The 15101-nt window shown below is 40.4% G+C and overlaps 1 protein-coding gene across 2 annotated transcripts; it reads left to right on the top strand.

Annotated features, from left to right (window-relative positions):
• The first annotated feature begins 619 nt into the window (after positions 1–619).
• On the top strand, positions 620–14010 carry LOC102210791 (rho GTPase-activating protein 30). 2 transcript variants are annotated; one of them, XM_005728962.1, is made up of 14 exons: positions 620–677; positions 1235–1614; positions 3708–3810; positions 3911–4055; positions 4145–4227; positions 4941–5048; positions 5365–5483; positions 5580–5751; positions 5926–6023; positions 6393–6470; positions 8622–9281; positions 10030–10238; positions 10379–10995; positions 12028–14010. In XM_005728962.1, exons 2-14 carry the CDS (start codon positions 1527–1529, stop codon positions 13358–13360), a joined length of 3813 nt encoding a protein of 1270 aa, XP_005729019.1. In that variant the 5' UTR covers positions 620–677; positions 1235–1526; the 3' UTR covers positions 13361–14010. The 2 variants fall into 2 exon arrangements, with proteins under 2 accessions (XP_005729019.1, XP_013765287.1); XM_013909833.1 differs by having other exon boundaries at positions 8622–9329.
• Positions 14011–15101: the final 1091 nt, after the last annotated feature.

The following is a 15101-nucleotide window of genomic DNA, read 5'->3' as shown; positions in this document are numbered from 1 at the left end:
CACACACACACACACACACACACACACACACACACACACACACACACACACACACACAAACAACTAGACTTTTTATTTTTCTCTGCAGTGCTTTGTGACTCTTTTGTTACTTTGTGGTGCATTCGTATTCTTTGTGGTTTTCTGAACTACTTTTCTTGCTCATGTGTTTGTCTTCTCCTTCATTGGCACAGTGTGACTAGCTTTAGTTTATCTTATGATTTCACTGACATACTGAATCTTTGTATGACAGCTGTGTGGAACTCCGGTGATAATTCTTGAGCCCCTATGTGATACTTTGCTGGTACTTATATTTATATTTATATTTATATTTATATTTATATTTATATGTAGCAATGATGTAAAACTGTTAAAATGGAAGAAAATGTAATCAGATTTCATCCCTCATCTTTAAGGTACGTTCAGATCTACTTATTTCAGTCAGGGTGATGGAGCTCGGCCCACAGAGAGACAAACGCAGCGCATGTGAGGAAAATAGATGAACTGTACAGATACTATGAACTGATTTCCCTACTCAGCAGAGGCGGAGAAACAGAGGGCCAAATACAGAGAGAAAGCACAAGAGAAGGAGAGACACTCAGGAAGTTAAACAGGGGAAGTTTAGTGGTTTGTTGCGTCATCGTTTTATGCTGCTACTTGTGTGCCGATGCAGAGTGAAGGTAGGAACACTTGTGTTCGCTTTTTAATTTGTTTGTTTCCTCACATTTAAAGTCTTTCCAAAAACGTGGACCGATTGGGAGGGTGGTGGATGATAGGAGAGCAGCGGCAGGTGTCAGGAAGATGGAGAGAGTGGGGAGAGAGTTTGAACGTCTCTGTGAATCTATATGTTCAGTGCTCGACTTCCGCTGAAATGAGAACAGGGCCGCGATGGCCCTGACATGAGGGCAGGGAGGACAGACCGGGCTCTGTAGTGAGCGTAGTCCTCAGGCAGGAGCGGAGATTAGAAGCTTAAGTTGGTCCACCACCTCGGAGAAACCTTATAGCATGATTGGAGCGAAACGTTCAGGGGCTCTTTTCAGTGAATACGAGAAGTACAGACGCAAGGGTGTGGCCTTTCATTCGAAAATAAATTGAGTGCATCAGGGGGAAGTGAAGGCGTCATATGCAAGGCGAGCGTTCAGTGCAGTTTGTTTGATTTTGACTGTGAGATTGTTCATTGTTAAAACGTGAAACTGCTATATCCACAACGAAACCGTTATCATTTCTGCTTTTGCAGGGAGGAAGACACAACAAAGTATGTCCTAACGCTCGATTTTACGTGACAGCCCCAATGCAGCGCAGCTCACAGAGGAAACAAGCTGCACCTAACAACATGCACTGAAGCAAAGGAAACAGAAGCAACAGCAGCACAGTCAAATCTCTGAAATGTGCAACGTTTTATCAGAGTCATTGTCACTTTAACCATTTTGGTCAACGCATCCAGAACAGACAGTCAGTGAACCTGACCGTCACCAGCAGGGTAGAGGGGACCAGTCTGAATGTGAGGTGAAAAGAGAAGACAGGAAGAGATGAGGAGAGTTCGAAGAAAAGGGGGCAACAAAGAGAAGGTGTTTGGATGTGATCTGTTGGAGCATCTAAATACCTCTGGTCAAGAGGGTAAGTGAGCAACCCTGACTAGAAAACATGTCCTGCTCTTATTGTTGTTTTCTGCACTTGTCATAGTTTTCTTCATTGCATTAAACACCATCCTGCAGAGATAAATCATTTACACATGGGTGTCAAACATCAGCAGAAGTACCGTTTATACCATGTAGATGAAACATGTCATAGAAGTGTTACTAAACTGAAGCAACCTGCTATTAAGCACATTTCATGGGATATTTCTCATGTTTCTCAACTCTTTAGCATCTCACTCTGCAGTAAAGTGCTTGCCTATGCTTTTTTAAAAAGCATAGGCAAGTCGTGAAGGCCATCGTTCAGATTATGACTTTGCTTGTCAAACCACACCAGGCTGAGTCAAACATTTGAAAAAGTCTTAATCATTTTATAATGTGACCCCAACTGACTCATTGTGGGCAAAGCGTGGGACATCGCAGGGCAAATTACTTTGGGAGTAAGTAAAAAAAAAAAAGGTAAAGACTTTTGGGAAAGTATTCTGGCACTGATGAGACAAAGGTTGACTTTTTTGGAAGAACATCAAACCAGCAGTCATAAGTGGGCATAGTGTGATGGTCTGGGGCTGCTTTGCTGCTTCAGCACGACTTTCTGTAACTGATGGAACCATCTCTTTACCAGAAATGCTCAAGGAGAACGTCTGGCCAACAGTTCATGCCCTAAACCTCAAACAGAGTTGAGCTGAAAAGAAGGACAGTGATCCAAAACACCAGCAAGTCCACCTCTGATTGGTTTAAAAAACTCCAAAATAATGGTGTTGGAGTGTCATAGTGAAATATTCTTTAGCATGACCTTAAACTGGCCATTCATGCTTGAAAACCCTCCAGTGTGGCTTTATTAATTCATCCTGCAAACATGAGTGAGCCAAAATTCCTCCAGAGCAAAGTGAAAAACTCATTGCAGTGATCACAAATGTTCATTGCAGTCGTTGTTGCCAAGGGTGGCAAAGCCAATTATGAGGCTTAGGGGACAATTGAACAATGAAATTACAATTTAAAAGCTGCATTTTGTATTTATTCAGGTTGTCTTTGTCTAATATTAGAATATGTTAGATAATCTGAAACATATAAAATATAACTGTGACAAATATGCAACAAACTAAGAAATCAGATGGGGGCAAACACTTTTTTGTGGTACTATAACTGGAGAAACAATGATTTTTGCACTTAAGCTTCTGTTTCATTTTCTGGTATTTTAAGATTTTAGCAGGGATGCAACACATTTCTTGTCAGTAATGTTTCCACTTACATGAAATAAACAAAAAAAATATTGGACATAATGTCAATAAATGGGATGAAAGGACGAGGAAGGTATCTGCTGTGCGCCTGGCCAACTTAACCGTGACCCTTAGAACAGAAATATTCCTCTCAGGGATCCATGTAGTCTTTGGCACTTCTGTGCTTCAAGCTAAATGCCCACATGTCAACAATGACAAAGGAAACATAACTATTTTAAGCAGACAGAATATTTGCTGTGTTCACAGTCATAGTTTGGTATGCTAATTTTTCTCACTATCAATAAGCAAAGACAAAACAACAACAAAGCTGTGGCTGAAATCAGTTTCATGTCTGTATTTGTCAAATCTCAGTATTACAGAAATGTACTTAAAAATAACCTGTTCAACTACCACAATATAAGTTTTATATATATAGTATAAATGGTGTGGTGACTTTGACCCTAAAATAAGTTTTTAAAAAGGTTTTTAACCCTGGAAATTATATTCATTACAACAGTCTTTCATAGGTTTTGATCGAGGAGTCTTTGAGTCATATGCCTGATGCTCTGCATGAACCTCTAGATGTCAGAGGATCATTATCAATAAGATCCGTGGACCAATTGAAACCGGGCAAATTTTCATAGTCAAAAGTCATCAGTATGCTTTAGTTATAAAATTATAGATTTGATAGACTTATTGACTGTATATGTACTGAATTTCCAGAATTTCCCTTAGGAAGCAACCCGAGGGATTAATAAAGTTTCATCTAAATATTTGTATCTAAAGATGACAGATTGAACATGTTCCATGCTTTTATTAGGCCAATATCCAGGCTATTCATTTGAGTCTTCTTTCACAGTTCCACTGGTGCTGCGATGCTGCAGTGAGTTTGTGGAGCATCATGGGATTGTTGATGGGATTTACAGGTTGTCTGGAGTGTCATCCAATATCCAGAAACTCAGGTAAAATGTCTGTGTGTGGTCAACCTTTACCTGTAAATAAAAAATATAATCCACATATATTTTAATGGATATTCGATTATGTTATTATCATTCAAAACAGGGGTGAGTTTGAGAGTGATGGTAATCCTGAACTGAACAAGGATTTGTACCTGCAGGACATCCACTGTGTCAGCTCTTTGTGTAAAGCTTATTTCAGAGAGCTGCCCAACCCTCTGCTCACATATCAGCTGTATGACAAATTTGCTGTGAGTATCTCAGACATGCAAAAAAACCAAAATAAAATCCTTGACTGGTCTACAGGCATGAAAACAGAAAATAACACATATCCTAACAGGAAGCTGTGGCCATCCAGCTAGAGGAGGAGAGGCTAGTAAAGATTGGTGATGTCCTGAAAGAGCTACCAGCACCTCATCACAGGTACAACCCTCTGCATCCCAATGACAGCCACTTTTACTATATAATAACCTGTATTTCTGCACAGAAGCAGAGGGCATCTCCTTTTATTTCTCTCCAGTAACTATCACAACAGATCAGCTCAATTTTATTACTTCACCAGAGATTAGTAGGCTTTAGTAAATTCTTCTATATGTAGATTTTAGTTCACTGCCACAAGGAAGACATGTAGGAAAATATTACAAAACTGTACATTTACAGATAATAACACTGAACCCCGTGAAGCTGCTTAATTACATATAAATGGGCTGAACTGGCAGACCAGAACCTAACTGCACGGTTTTGGTCCGCCATCATCCATCTATTATCGTGGGGTAGAAACACAAGCACAGATGCCGACACTCTTCTCTCCCTAACCACCTCGTCCTCCAGGGGCATGCAAGGCATTCCAAAGCCAGCCAAGAGAGCGTGCCCTGGGTCTACCCTGGGCTCTCATTACAGTTCAACATGGCTGAAATACTTCACTTAGTTGGATCACACAGTCCAAAAGTCCAGTACAGTTACCAATTAAAAAGTAAAGAACTGACCAATAACAGTATTTCCTTTACGAAAACCACCATTAATCCCACATTTACAGATGATAATACTGATTATTACGTGGTTGATGTGTAAAATAATACTGTTTCTAACAAGGCTGCAGATTTAAAAGCTGATCATGTATCATGTGTGTCCTACAGGACTCTGGAGTTTCTCATGCGTCATCTTGTCAGAATGGCCTCGTATTCGTCAGAAACCAACATGCACGCCAGGAACCTGGCCATTGTCTGGGCCCCCAACCTGCTCAGGTGTGTTAGTGAAAAATCAGTGTGTCTCGGATATGTGCTCTTGTGAACTGAGGGATACACTACCTGCTTTCATTCTGAGGGAAAATACTATATATATAAACGCCTGAAAATTACTGTTATTTTAATTTATATTGTATGCGATTCATTAACCTTGTATCGTGTACCGCTGCCTTTGCTTACCTGTTCCTTGTTCCTTTTCTGCTTCACTTTGTTCTTCTGTTGTTTTCATCCATTCCTTCTTCTCCTTTAGCACATAGTCATGTCTTGCAGTTGTGATAATCAATCAGTAAACCAATCTATCAATCTGTATGAAAAGGTCTAAAGACATTGAAGCGACGGGATTCAATGGCACTGCGGCCTTCATGGAGGTCAGGGTCCAGTCCATCGTGGTGGAGTTCATTCTCACACACGTCCCTCAGCTGTTTCCCGATGCAGGTCAGAACACAGATGTGCATCCACAGACACTCACGTGCAGAGAAAGGCGATAAACTTATGTACCACTGCTTAAAATCTTTCCTCTGACCTCTTCAGACATATCAAACGAGAGAAGGAAGTCCCTCCCATCCCCATCAGCATTCCCCAACACGGAGGAATGTTTATTCCGGCCTGTTCCCACCCCAGCTTGTAGCTATGGGAACATCAGTCCAGGAGATGGTCCACTTCCCATAAGACCTTACCATGCCATCATTGAAGGCACAGACAAGTGAGTAAACCATTTCTTTATCTGGGTCACCATTACTGTCCGTTATACACAAAATCTTAGTCGCTTACACTTTTTAGAGTATCAGGTGAATGAACAAGTGATGCTTGTATGTTAGAAAATAACATTTCTTTTCATATAAACTTCTTGCAAATGTGCGTGTCTTGCTCGCCTCAGGAGGAAAGGATCCCTTAAAGGCAGGAAGTGGATGTCCATCTTTAACATTGGAGGACGATTCCCGGATCCACGGCGAAAACACAAACCTTCAACCAAAGGTACAAAACCTTCACATAGAAATGAGTCACATCATTTATTCCTACTAAGTTAATTTCTCCTTTTCCATAAACAGGTTTGCGTGTTGACAACTTTATTCTCTTTGGTTTGTTTTCTAATTTCTTCTCACTTTTAGGAAATAGTAACATTTAAAATGACATTCAAACTCACATATTCTTAAATATAAATATTTAAAAATGTAAATATAATTTGTTTGTGTTTTGGCACATTTTATTAATGTACTATTAGAAAACTGTTGCTGCTGGCTGCTGTTTTGGACATCAGTTTTAAGTTTCCCATAGATCAGTTCCAACAGCTTCTCTCTATATATTATCTCACTTATCTTAGAAATATTTTTTATATTTTTTCAGCTCCAGAGAAAGAAAGGCCTGCTCTGAGACCTGCAAGAAGCATGGACTCCCTCAGCTCCCCATCCTATCCAAATGAAGGTATCGTCTTCTGAAACATTAAAATGATGAATTTGTTACTTAGAAAAATAATTAAATGCAGTAAAAATGTTAAGAAGTAAGTGAATTTCATATTTATTTAGATATAAACTCTTCTATAAAGAATTTGAAATGTTGATTTAATTTGTTTGATTTGATTAAGCTGTAAGACTCTGAGGTTTGTTAAAATGTGAACTCACAGTGCTTACGTATAAGAAGAAAATGAGTAGATAAAATTTCATTTAAATGCATCTGGTGATAGTGAACAGCTGACTGGGAACTTCTTCCACCATCACCACACAACAGAGTTGAATGGAGTTTGTTTTCTAATGTCTTGAAGAAAAAAGCACTTTTACATGCCATTTCGTAAAGTCTCGCTTTGAAGCAATTAAGCCATCCCCATTGCAGTTTTTGGACTGTGCTGGTATTTATATAGTGCTTTTAATTTTTCTAGTCTTACTGATGTCTCAGAGTACTTTACCAGCAGTGACTACAAGTCATATTTTGAAGTAAGAAGTGACCACATTTACTAGCGGTTTAACTACAACCACTAGCAAGAATGGCTAGCTAGAAACATTTATAGACTGCATCAGTGCAATGCAAAGAGTGACACATGCAAATTAATCTTAAGTAGCACAAAGTAAAATGCTAGAATTTAACCCAGTCTTGTGACAAAATGTAAAATCCATTAATGTTTATAGACACCAGCTGATTCGGTTTTTCCCATGAGAGCTAGCATAAATTTGAAGCTAATGTACAGAGTGTATCAAAATGAATCATTCAGTTTGGAGAGGCTATGTTTTTTAAAGTAATGGACGTAGAAACTTGCGGTAAATCTTAAAATATTATTAAGGTTTTACATACAAAACAGCGCTTTGCACATCATGTTCTACCTACATTTTGCCTCCCCACCCATAACCTTTATTTAATTTTTAATTTATATTCTTACATCTGTAGGCATTTAGTATATATTCTTATTTAGTGTATTTATATAGAGAAATATAGATTATATATCGTTAGCTTCATAGCATAAGTGCCTAAGTCATTTTTTGGTCAAATTGAGATTTTTGCCTAACTTTACTCCCCTACCACTGCTGCATCATCCTGTCCGTCTGCCTATGTCATCACAAAAAAATGACTTAGGCACTTATGCTATGAAGCTAACGATATACTGTAAATACTACATATTCTGTTTCTGTATCAATGACACCAAGACAAATTCCCCGTTTGTGTAAAAGCTTTGCAAAAAACGTGATTCTAATTCTGAAAATTTACAATGTTTAAAAGTGCTCCACTTTGAGCAGGCCATATATCCATGCGATAGTCAAACTTGTGCCATACTTTTATGAGCATGTCTGGAGTCACTGCTGTTGTTAATATTTAACCTACCGTACACCATGTGGAACTAACAAATCTCTAACAAACTCTTAATAGAGCAGTTAAAATAAATGTCCTAAAATACACATTGGCACCACCAATCCCTAAGTCTCCAACTTTTTCTCCACTTAAACAAGAGAAATGATTTTGTGTACCTGGAAAAAATCCCTACATATAAGATCGTTTGGAGTAAATGAAAACACAACACAAAATACATGAATGAAGTTGGTATCAGACATACACAAACTCATGTTTGAAAAACAGAAGGTAGAAATTTAACACATCCCCTCTAATATAAATACAAATAAAATGAATAAGTGTGTGAACATAGAAATGGGATATTTGTGAACAGGAAAGACACGATTATTTTACAAACTGCTGTGAGAATATTTTGCCACACTGGTGAAAAGTATACTTTACTAGATTTTCACTTGTCAAACCTGGAGCACAGACCTTTTATGGGTTTTTTTTTTAATACAAGTAAGCAAAAAGAAAGCCACATCATTAGATAAGCTCAAAATACTCCAAAAAGCACCAAAAGCACAAATACAGTCAAGAGGTCATGGTTCAGTCCAGCCCAGTGAAATTAGTTGAGATCAAGTCAGTGCCCAAGGTGCACAGTCGGGTGTTTCAACATGGATAATCATGCATAAACTTGATTCTGTCAATCTTGGAGGATTCATTGTTGATTCAAATTATTGTTTGCAGATAATATCAAAATTTAGACTCAACTTTACCTTTCACTTAGGCTAAACTTATTTGTCATTATATTTTTAGGTACCAGGCGTCCTGGCCAGCGCCCTCCTTCCACCAGCATGTCTCCCCTTGTCACTACCACCCCTCAGGCTGTCTCTGAGCTCCCAGTATCTTCAGGTGGATTAGGTGCCAGTGAATATGCTGTGACCTACCGCAGGGGAACAGGGCTAGTAAGCGGTGGTGCAGGCGTACAGGGTACCTACACAGCTCTTGATCCAGAAGGTTTAGGATTAGCAGGCAATGATACTGTCCAGTCCAGATCTCCAGGAATATCCACTAAAGCTGGTCGGAGAGCAGCCATGCACATCACAGGACCCACCATGGTTACTGTGCCACTACATATCACCTCTAACCTGGCTTTAGGGGTTCTTCAAGGGGGCGGAGCTGACAGGATCATACAACGTAGAGACAAAAACGGGGGTGACAAGGCGGGAGCAGAAAAGGCAGCGAAAAAGGTAAGCAGAGTAATGGAATGGAATGTGGAAGAAACCAAGAAGGAGGAGGAGGAAGTGAAAAGTGAAAAGGAGAAAAGCAGTGCAGAAGACGTGGAGACGACAGAGGATTCGGTGGCAGCAGGTGGTGCTGAAGAGAAAACGGAAGAAGGAGCAGAAGAGAAAGGAGATGAACCTAAGAGACAACGAGCCAAAAGCCTCCTGTCCAACTCAGAAGAAGATAACAAAGGTGATGCCAAAAATGCTGAACAAAATGTTGAAGATGATGAATATATGGGTAATTTGAACTTTTTTATTACAATGACCACTTTTTCTTACAAGGACTGCAAATAATAACTGTTTTGCACATCAGTTATTGATTTTCTGGTTCAAACTTAAACGTCTTAGCTGCTACTACAAAGATTTCTTTAAAATTTGGTACAAATAGTCAAGAGCGCCGGTGCACCTATCGAGGAAACACTCTCAGGGGGACTAGTGACTTTTCTCTTTGTTGACTTTTTCTAATGTAACCCTGAGTTTTAATGTGGTTTTATATAAGATTCCACAAACAGTTCTGCTAAGTTTCATAAACGGGTCAAACGTTTGACCTTCAACTTTTTCGATGGTGACCTTTAACAGGAAAACCAAATACCTGCCAATCTGACTTCTGTATGTGTTTTGTGCAAATTACCACATTAGGGTAATCTGAAGGATGACATCCATTCAACTGCTCTAAGTCTTTTTTGCCCCAACCTTTGACTATAGTCTTTTAAAATACTTGAGCATTTTTGTTTTTATTTATTTCCTCCAAGCACATTTTGAGAATCAGTCAAAAAATAAGCCCAATAATCTTACACTTGTATTTTCCCCAGAAATTAGTTTTTTCTCTTTGTTTTTCTGCAGCTGTTTTAGAATTAAACTATTGCAAGTACAGTGCAACAAATGAATTTTACTCAGTCGTGAAACTCATTAACTCATGATCGTTGTTTCATTGACAGAAATGAAAGTTAGTGAGACGTCCGAGCTTCAGCCAGAGGACACTCAGCATGAAGATAATGGAGAGTTCAATGCTTCTGATGTTCTCAACTCAACAGAGGTGGCAGGCGACAACCAGAATATGTTTGGCTACATTCAAGACAACTTTGAATTCCTGGACCAAATGGACTGCAGTGGAATGGACCATATGGACTGCAGTGTCTCTTATCAGGTGTGTTTTTTATGGTTGCAAATCTTTCTTAGCACATAAGAAGTTGGAGGTTTGCAGAAGAAAATGGTTATTTGCACAGGAGCAGTATTACGCTGTATTTGTGAAAGCTTTTTAATGTGGTTCCTCTTTTTTCCCAATAGGTGCAGGAGTTCTCTGTTGAACCTCCTTGTCACTCAGACGATGAGTATGAATCAATGGCTCAAGTTCAGACTTCTCCTTGTCCTCCAGAGCTACAGTCACGCCTGCGTCCAGGCCCTCAAAGTCCCAGCGAGTCAAACCCACACAGACCGCTCAGTCTCGACTTGCACAGTCGACACACAAAATCCCTCAGCCTGCCTTACATGACCTCGCCTGTCCACGGACCGGATGAGTCTTCATCTGAAGACGAGGCTATGGGGGATGACATTGGTGATAACGAGTACAGTAGCGAGGAAGACGAGAGCATGTTCGTTAAAAGCCTTCCACCGGATTTCTTTTTGAACACAATCTCTGGGTTGGAACCTGAAACTGATGGAGAGGAAATTTCCCCTCATTATAGCGTTTCTGTGCATTACATAGAGAGCTCTGAAGAAAGAGACTGCCAGTCACTGAAAACTGAACATTCGGCATGTACAGAAACAACTACGGGAGAGCGGGAGCAGGTAGAAGTGAACGACAGAGAAGATAAAAATGGACTGGATGAAAAGGAGATGATAGAAAAACAAGAGGAAACTAAAGTTCATCAGGAAGGAGACCAGCTGGAAAACGACATGCAAAGGTGACAACTGATTACAATCTCAGATTTTAGTATTTATCATTATAGTTACCATGCATGTGCATTTTTGTCTTAATCTTTCCTGACTGGCAGACAGAAAAAGCACAACAACAACAATTTTATCTGTTATTTTACACTAACAGTGAGTCAGAAAACCACAACAGTGTGTGTGATTGTAGCTTAAATGCTTGATGTTTAATTAGAATGTGACCAGGTTCTGCACTTCCTGTCTGACATATGATGTTTGAGCATCTTTCAGTTCGTTATTTTGATTTTAAACTCGCCTTATTGTTTTCATCTTTCTCTGCAACTGGGTCCAGCAACCTAATAATCTGAATATACCCAGACAACAGTCAGCCGGTGAAACCTTTAGACTGTAATGACCCAGATATTTCCCTCAGGAGTTTGAGAAGGCCAAACAGAAATAGAATGGAGAGTGAACAGGCTATTTGACCTTACTTATGAGAAACGTTATTCCACATGAATGAGAAAGATGTAAATAGTGCTAGCATGCTTAACATATAAACTTGAAAAGGTTTACATGTCAGTTATGTTTTTGTGGCTGATTTTGGAGAAGAAACCGAACTGCACGCTTTTCAAAAGACACTATAATCACTTCACTCTTGTTTTGCTGTGGTGATTTGTTTTCCAGTATCCTGTAGTTAAGTTGTGTGGTCACAGTGGCCACTACTTGGATGATTTGAAGGCTAATGCCTGAAACCTGTGTGCACCCCCTGGTGGAAAAAGATTAAAAGTACAGTGTGGCAGATAGCACCACATGTCCTTCCCGTCCCTCCATTAGAAAATCATAACAAACTGAGGAGAATTCTCTTTTGATACATTAAACTTTGTGTCATCAGCTTGAGAAATGCTACAAGAATAAACTGCTACAAGTTTAATTAAATCAGGAAGAAATATTAAATAAGAAGCTCAAAATTAGAGCTCAAAAAATTCTATAAACAAACGTTAATATGTCTTAAAGTCTCACTTATATTGTACGCGTCTAAACTGTTTTTGTCTCTTAACTATCTGCAGCAGAGAAACAGAGGAACATCTGGATATTATGAAAGATACTGAAAGTGAAATATCCTCAACAACCTGCTGTACAGAGTTTCCACTGCCAGTCACCGAGGACGCTGACGAATCCAGCACTGTGGCTGGCACGAGCGTTGAGGAGGTGGAGGAAGTAGTTGAAATTGCTCACAGCGATTGTCCATCTCAGGAAATGATGAACCAGAAAGAAACTGAATCAACAAATCATACCAGAAGCTGTAATGGAGGGGGTACAACAGAGAGAGACAATAAGGAGGGGGAGAATGGTGTGATATGCAATGAAATGGAGGACATGTGTGAACAGTTTGTACTGAAAATAGAGGAAAGTGATGAGAGAATGAGGGAAGAAACCTCAGAGGGAAAAGCTGACAGAGAACACGACAGTAGCAATGAGCAGGATACCCAAATCTGTGGGAAACACAATGACATTTGGGAAGAACTAGAGGACATTGTATCTGAAGTGATAGAAGATGAGGAAAAGGCGCAGTCTGAGAGGGAGGGTGATGTTGGGCAAGAACATTTGGTAAAAGATGAACAGGACGAAGAGCACGGATCAAAGGAAATGGTGGAAGACGACAAAGAGGAGGCGAAGAAGACGGAAGGTATGATAGAAGTAGACGGTGAACCAGTTGAGACGGCTGAAGGAGCGCCAACAAGTTTAGAAATGCAACAAGAGTTTAACGAAGATGAGACCCAGAGAGAAACTCATGAGAAGATGGCCAGCAAGGAAGACTCTCAGGAACATGTCACAGCAGAAGCGTTTTCAGATCAGCCAGAGAATGAGAGCGATGGTAAACAGACAGCCGATGAGCAACTTGAAACTGCGCCAAGTGAAGATAACCAATTTAAAGAGGTGGGCTCTGATATGAAAGAGGGAAGAGAGAGTGAGAAGAGTGACGGCCCCTTAGAGGGTGTCGGAAGCACGCTGGTCTCCTCACAGCCGAAGATCTACCAAGTTAAAGCCGTGCCGGTGGTGCCTCCGAAGCCGCAGCACTGCAGAATCACCGCCCTGACCATCCGACAGCAGCAGCAGCAAAGAGAGAGAAGAGACGGCGACAGAGGGAGAGACAACACGCTGAGAGTCCCAGGAGAGCAGGACAAGGACGGAGACCAGAGCGACGAGGGCTCTGAGAAGAAAGAGAGTCCAAAGCTCAGGGGAGATAGCCGGGAGAGAGAGGGGAGGAGGGACAGGGCCGAAGTCAGAAACAGTCCCCTCAGCATGTGCTTTGATGAGGCTGTGGCCATTGCAACCATGAGGAGAGAGAAAGAGAGGGTGAGAGAAGGAGAGGCGGAGGCAGACGCGCTGGGGAAGTGACGTAGAGGTTTGAATTGTACAAACTAGTTTTCCCCACACAGAGTTAAAGGCTGTATTTTCTTATATAGAGGGGTGAATTTATTCCATTATACATTACAGCAACAGCAGCCCTGCTTATGTAAGGCAACTGATTTAGCCGTTTCGGTGTTTCTTTGTAGAATGCATAAACTCGACGTGCAGTCATAACCGATAGTTTTCTAATATAAATATTGTTCAAGGGAAGATTTGTTCTCCCTTCATTTACCAGAACAGAATAGACCGCTGAGATGATATAAAGGGAATCAGATGCGGGGGTTGGATTTACGCGGTCAGCATCTTGAATCCTGATATTAAGAGGAATAAACTGAAACAGATGACAAACACTGAAGTGCTGCTCCAGTGTGACAAACCATCTGGAAGAACTGCTAGAGTCTGGGTTGCTAATCTAAAAGTAAAAACTATTCGCATTGAATACACTCCCTGTTACACTCGGTGTTTGCACGAGTAACGAGTTTTCTCTCTCGTTACAGAAAAGTGTACATAAAAATAGAGGTTTGATGCCAAATACAAATGTGTTTAAAAAGATGCATAGACTATATCATTTAGCAGGAATATGATGTCAACAGATCCAAAGTTGTTTTGCATTGTGTGAATAAAACATGTTTTCAATATGCTGTGTTTTCTTCAATCCTTCTTTATTTAAACTTTATCAGAGCTAACAAAGTGTTGGTGCTGAAGCTGAAGTTATAAATAGCTTTTATTGTTACGTTATAAAAATGCTGCTGGTATTTGCTTACATCTTCAGGATGTTAACTGACAGATAAGCTGAAGGTAAATACAAAAAAATCATTAAAATAACTTCTTCAAGCTTCAAAAATCACTCGAAAAATAACTCTACTTCCTTTTCGTTGATTACACCGTCTCTTAAACATATATCGCACATCACTACCATCTTGTTAACCTTCATTTCACTCTTGCTGCTATCCGTGTGTCACACATTTTCTTTAAAAGTTACTTTTTTCTTTACAAATCACCCCCAACGCTCCTCTTCACCTCTCTTGTGCACTGTTCATTGCTTTGGATGGTTGGCCCCTTGCATTTATCCACCTTGCACTACCTTTGCTCCTTACATATTCACCTTTTTCTACCTGCCTCCCTCTCACTCACACACATGTATTCTGTTTTGCTTCTGTAACCTGAAGCTGATGGTCTTTAAAACAAAAGAACTCATAATAGACTTCATAAGGCACAGACAGGTTCATTCCCCTCTTATTATAAAGGGAGAATGGTTGGATTCTGACTCCATCTTTAGGTTTCTGGGGACTCACATCTCCGTCGATCTTATCTGGACCCACAGCACCATCGCCTTGATAAAGAAGGTCCAGCAGCGGCTGCACTAACTCCGCGTCGTAAGGAAGAATAACCTGAACCAGAAGCTCCTGCTAGCGTTCTACTGGTCCTCAGTGGAGAGCGTGGACTCCAACTATCTGGGTGCAGTGGCCACAACTGACAACAGGAAGGATGAGCAGAGGAGAACCAGGGCAATCACAGGTGACCCCTTGAATCCCACTCACTACCTGTTTGACCCACTGCCCTCTGGTCGACACCTCCAGACACAAACAGCTTCTTCCTGGGGCTATTCGGACTGCAAACAAACACTGTTCTCACACACCCCACCCCTGCCCACCAACCTCACCACCTTAGCCATAATGATTATAAATCCCTCATAATAAACGGAGCAGTGTTCTCTAATATATATATA

Source organism: Pundamilia nyererei, unplaced genomic scaffold (genome assembly GCF_000239375.1).
Source record: "Pundamilia nyererei isolate P.nyererei 1_Seehausen unplaced genomic scaffold, PunNye1.0 scaffold00031, whole genome shotgun sequence".
Taxonomy (NCBI): Eukaryota; Metazoa; Chordata; class Actinopteri; order Cichliformes; family Cichlidae; genus Pundamilia; species Pundamilia nyererei.
Note: the sequence above shows the minus strand (reverse complement) of the source record. Positions and strands in the feature narration are given on the sequence as shown.

Coding starts and splice junctions, on each gene's coding strand:
- LOC102210791 (XM_013909833.1), top strand. CDS start 1,527: ATGAGGAGAGTTCGAAGAAAAGGGGGCAACAAAGAGAAGGTGTTTGGA. Junction 1,615..3,707: donor AAATACCTCTGGTCAAGAGG/GTAAGTGAGCAA, acceptor CTTCTTTCACAG/TTCCACTGGTGCTGCGATGC. Junction 6,024..6,392: donor ACACAAACCTTCAACCAAAG/GTACAAAACCTT, acceptor ATATTTTTTCAG/CTCCAGAGAAAGAAAGGCCT.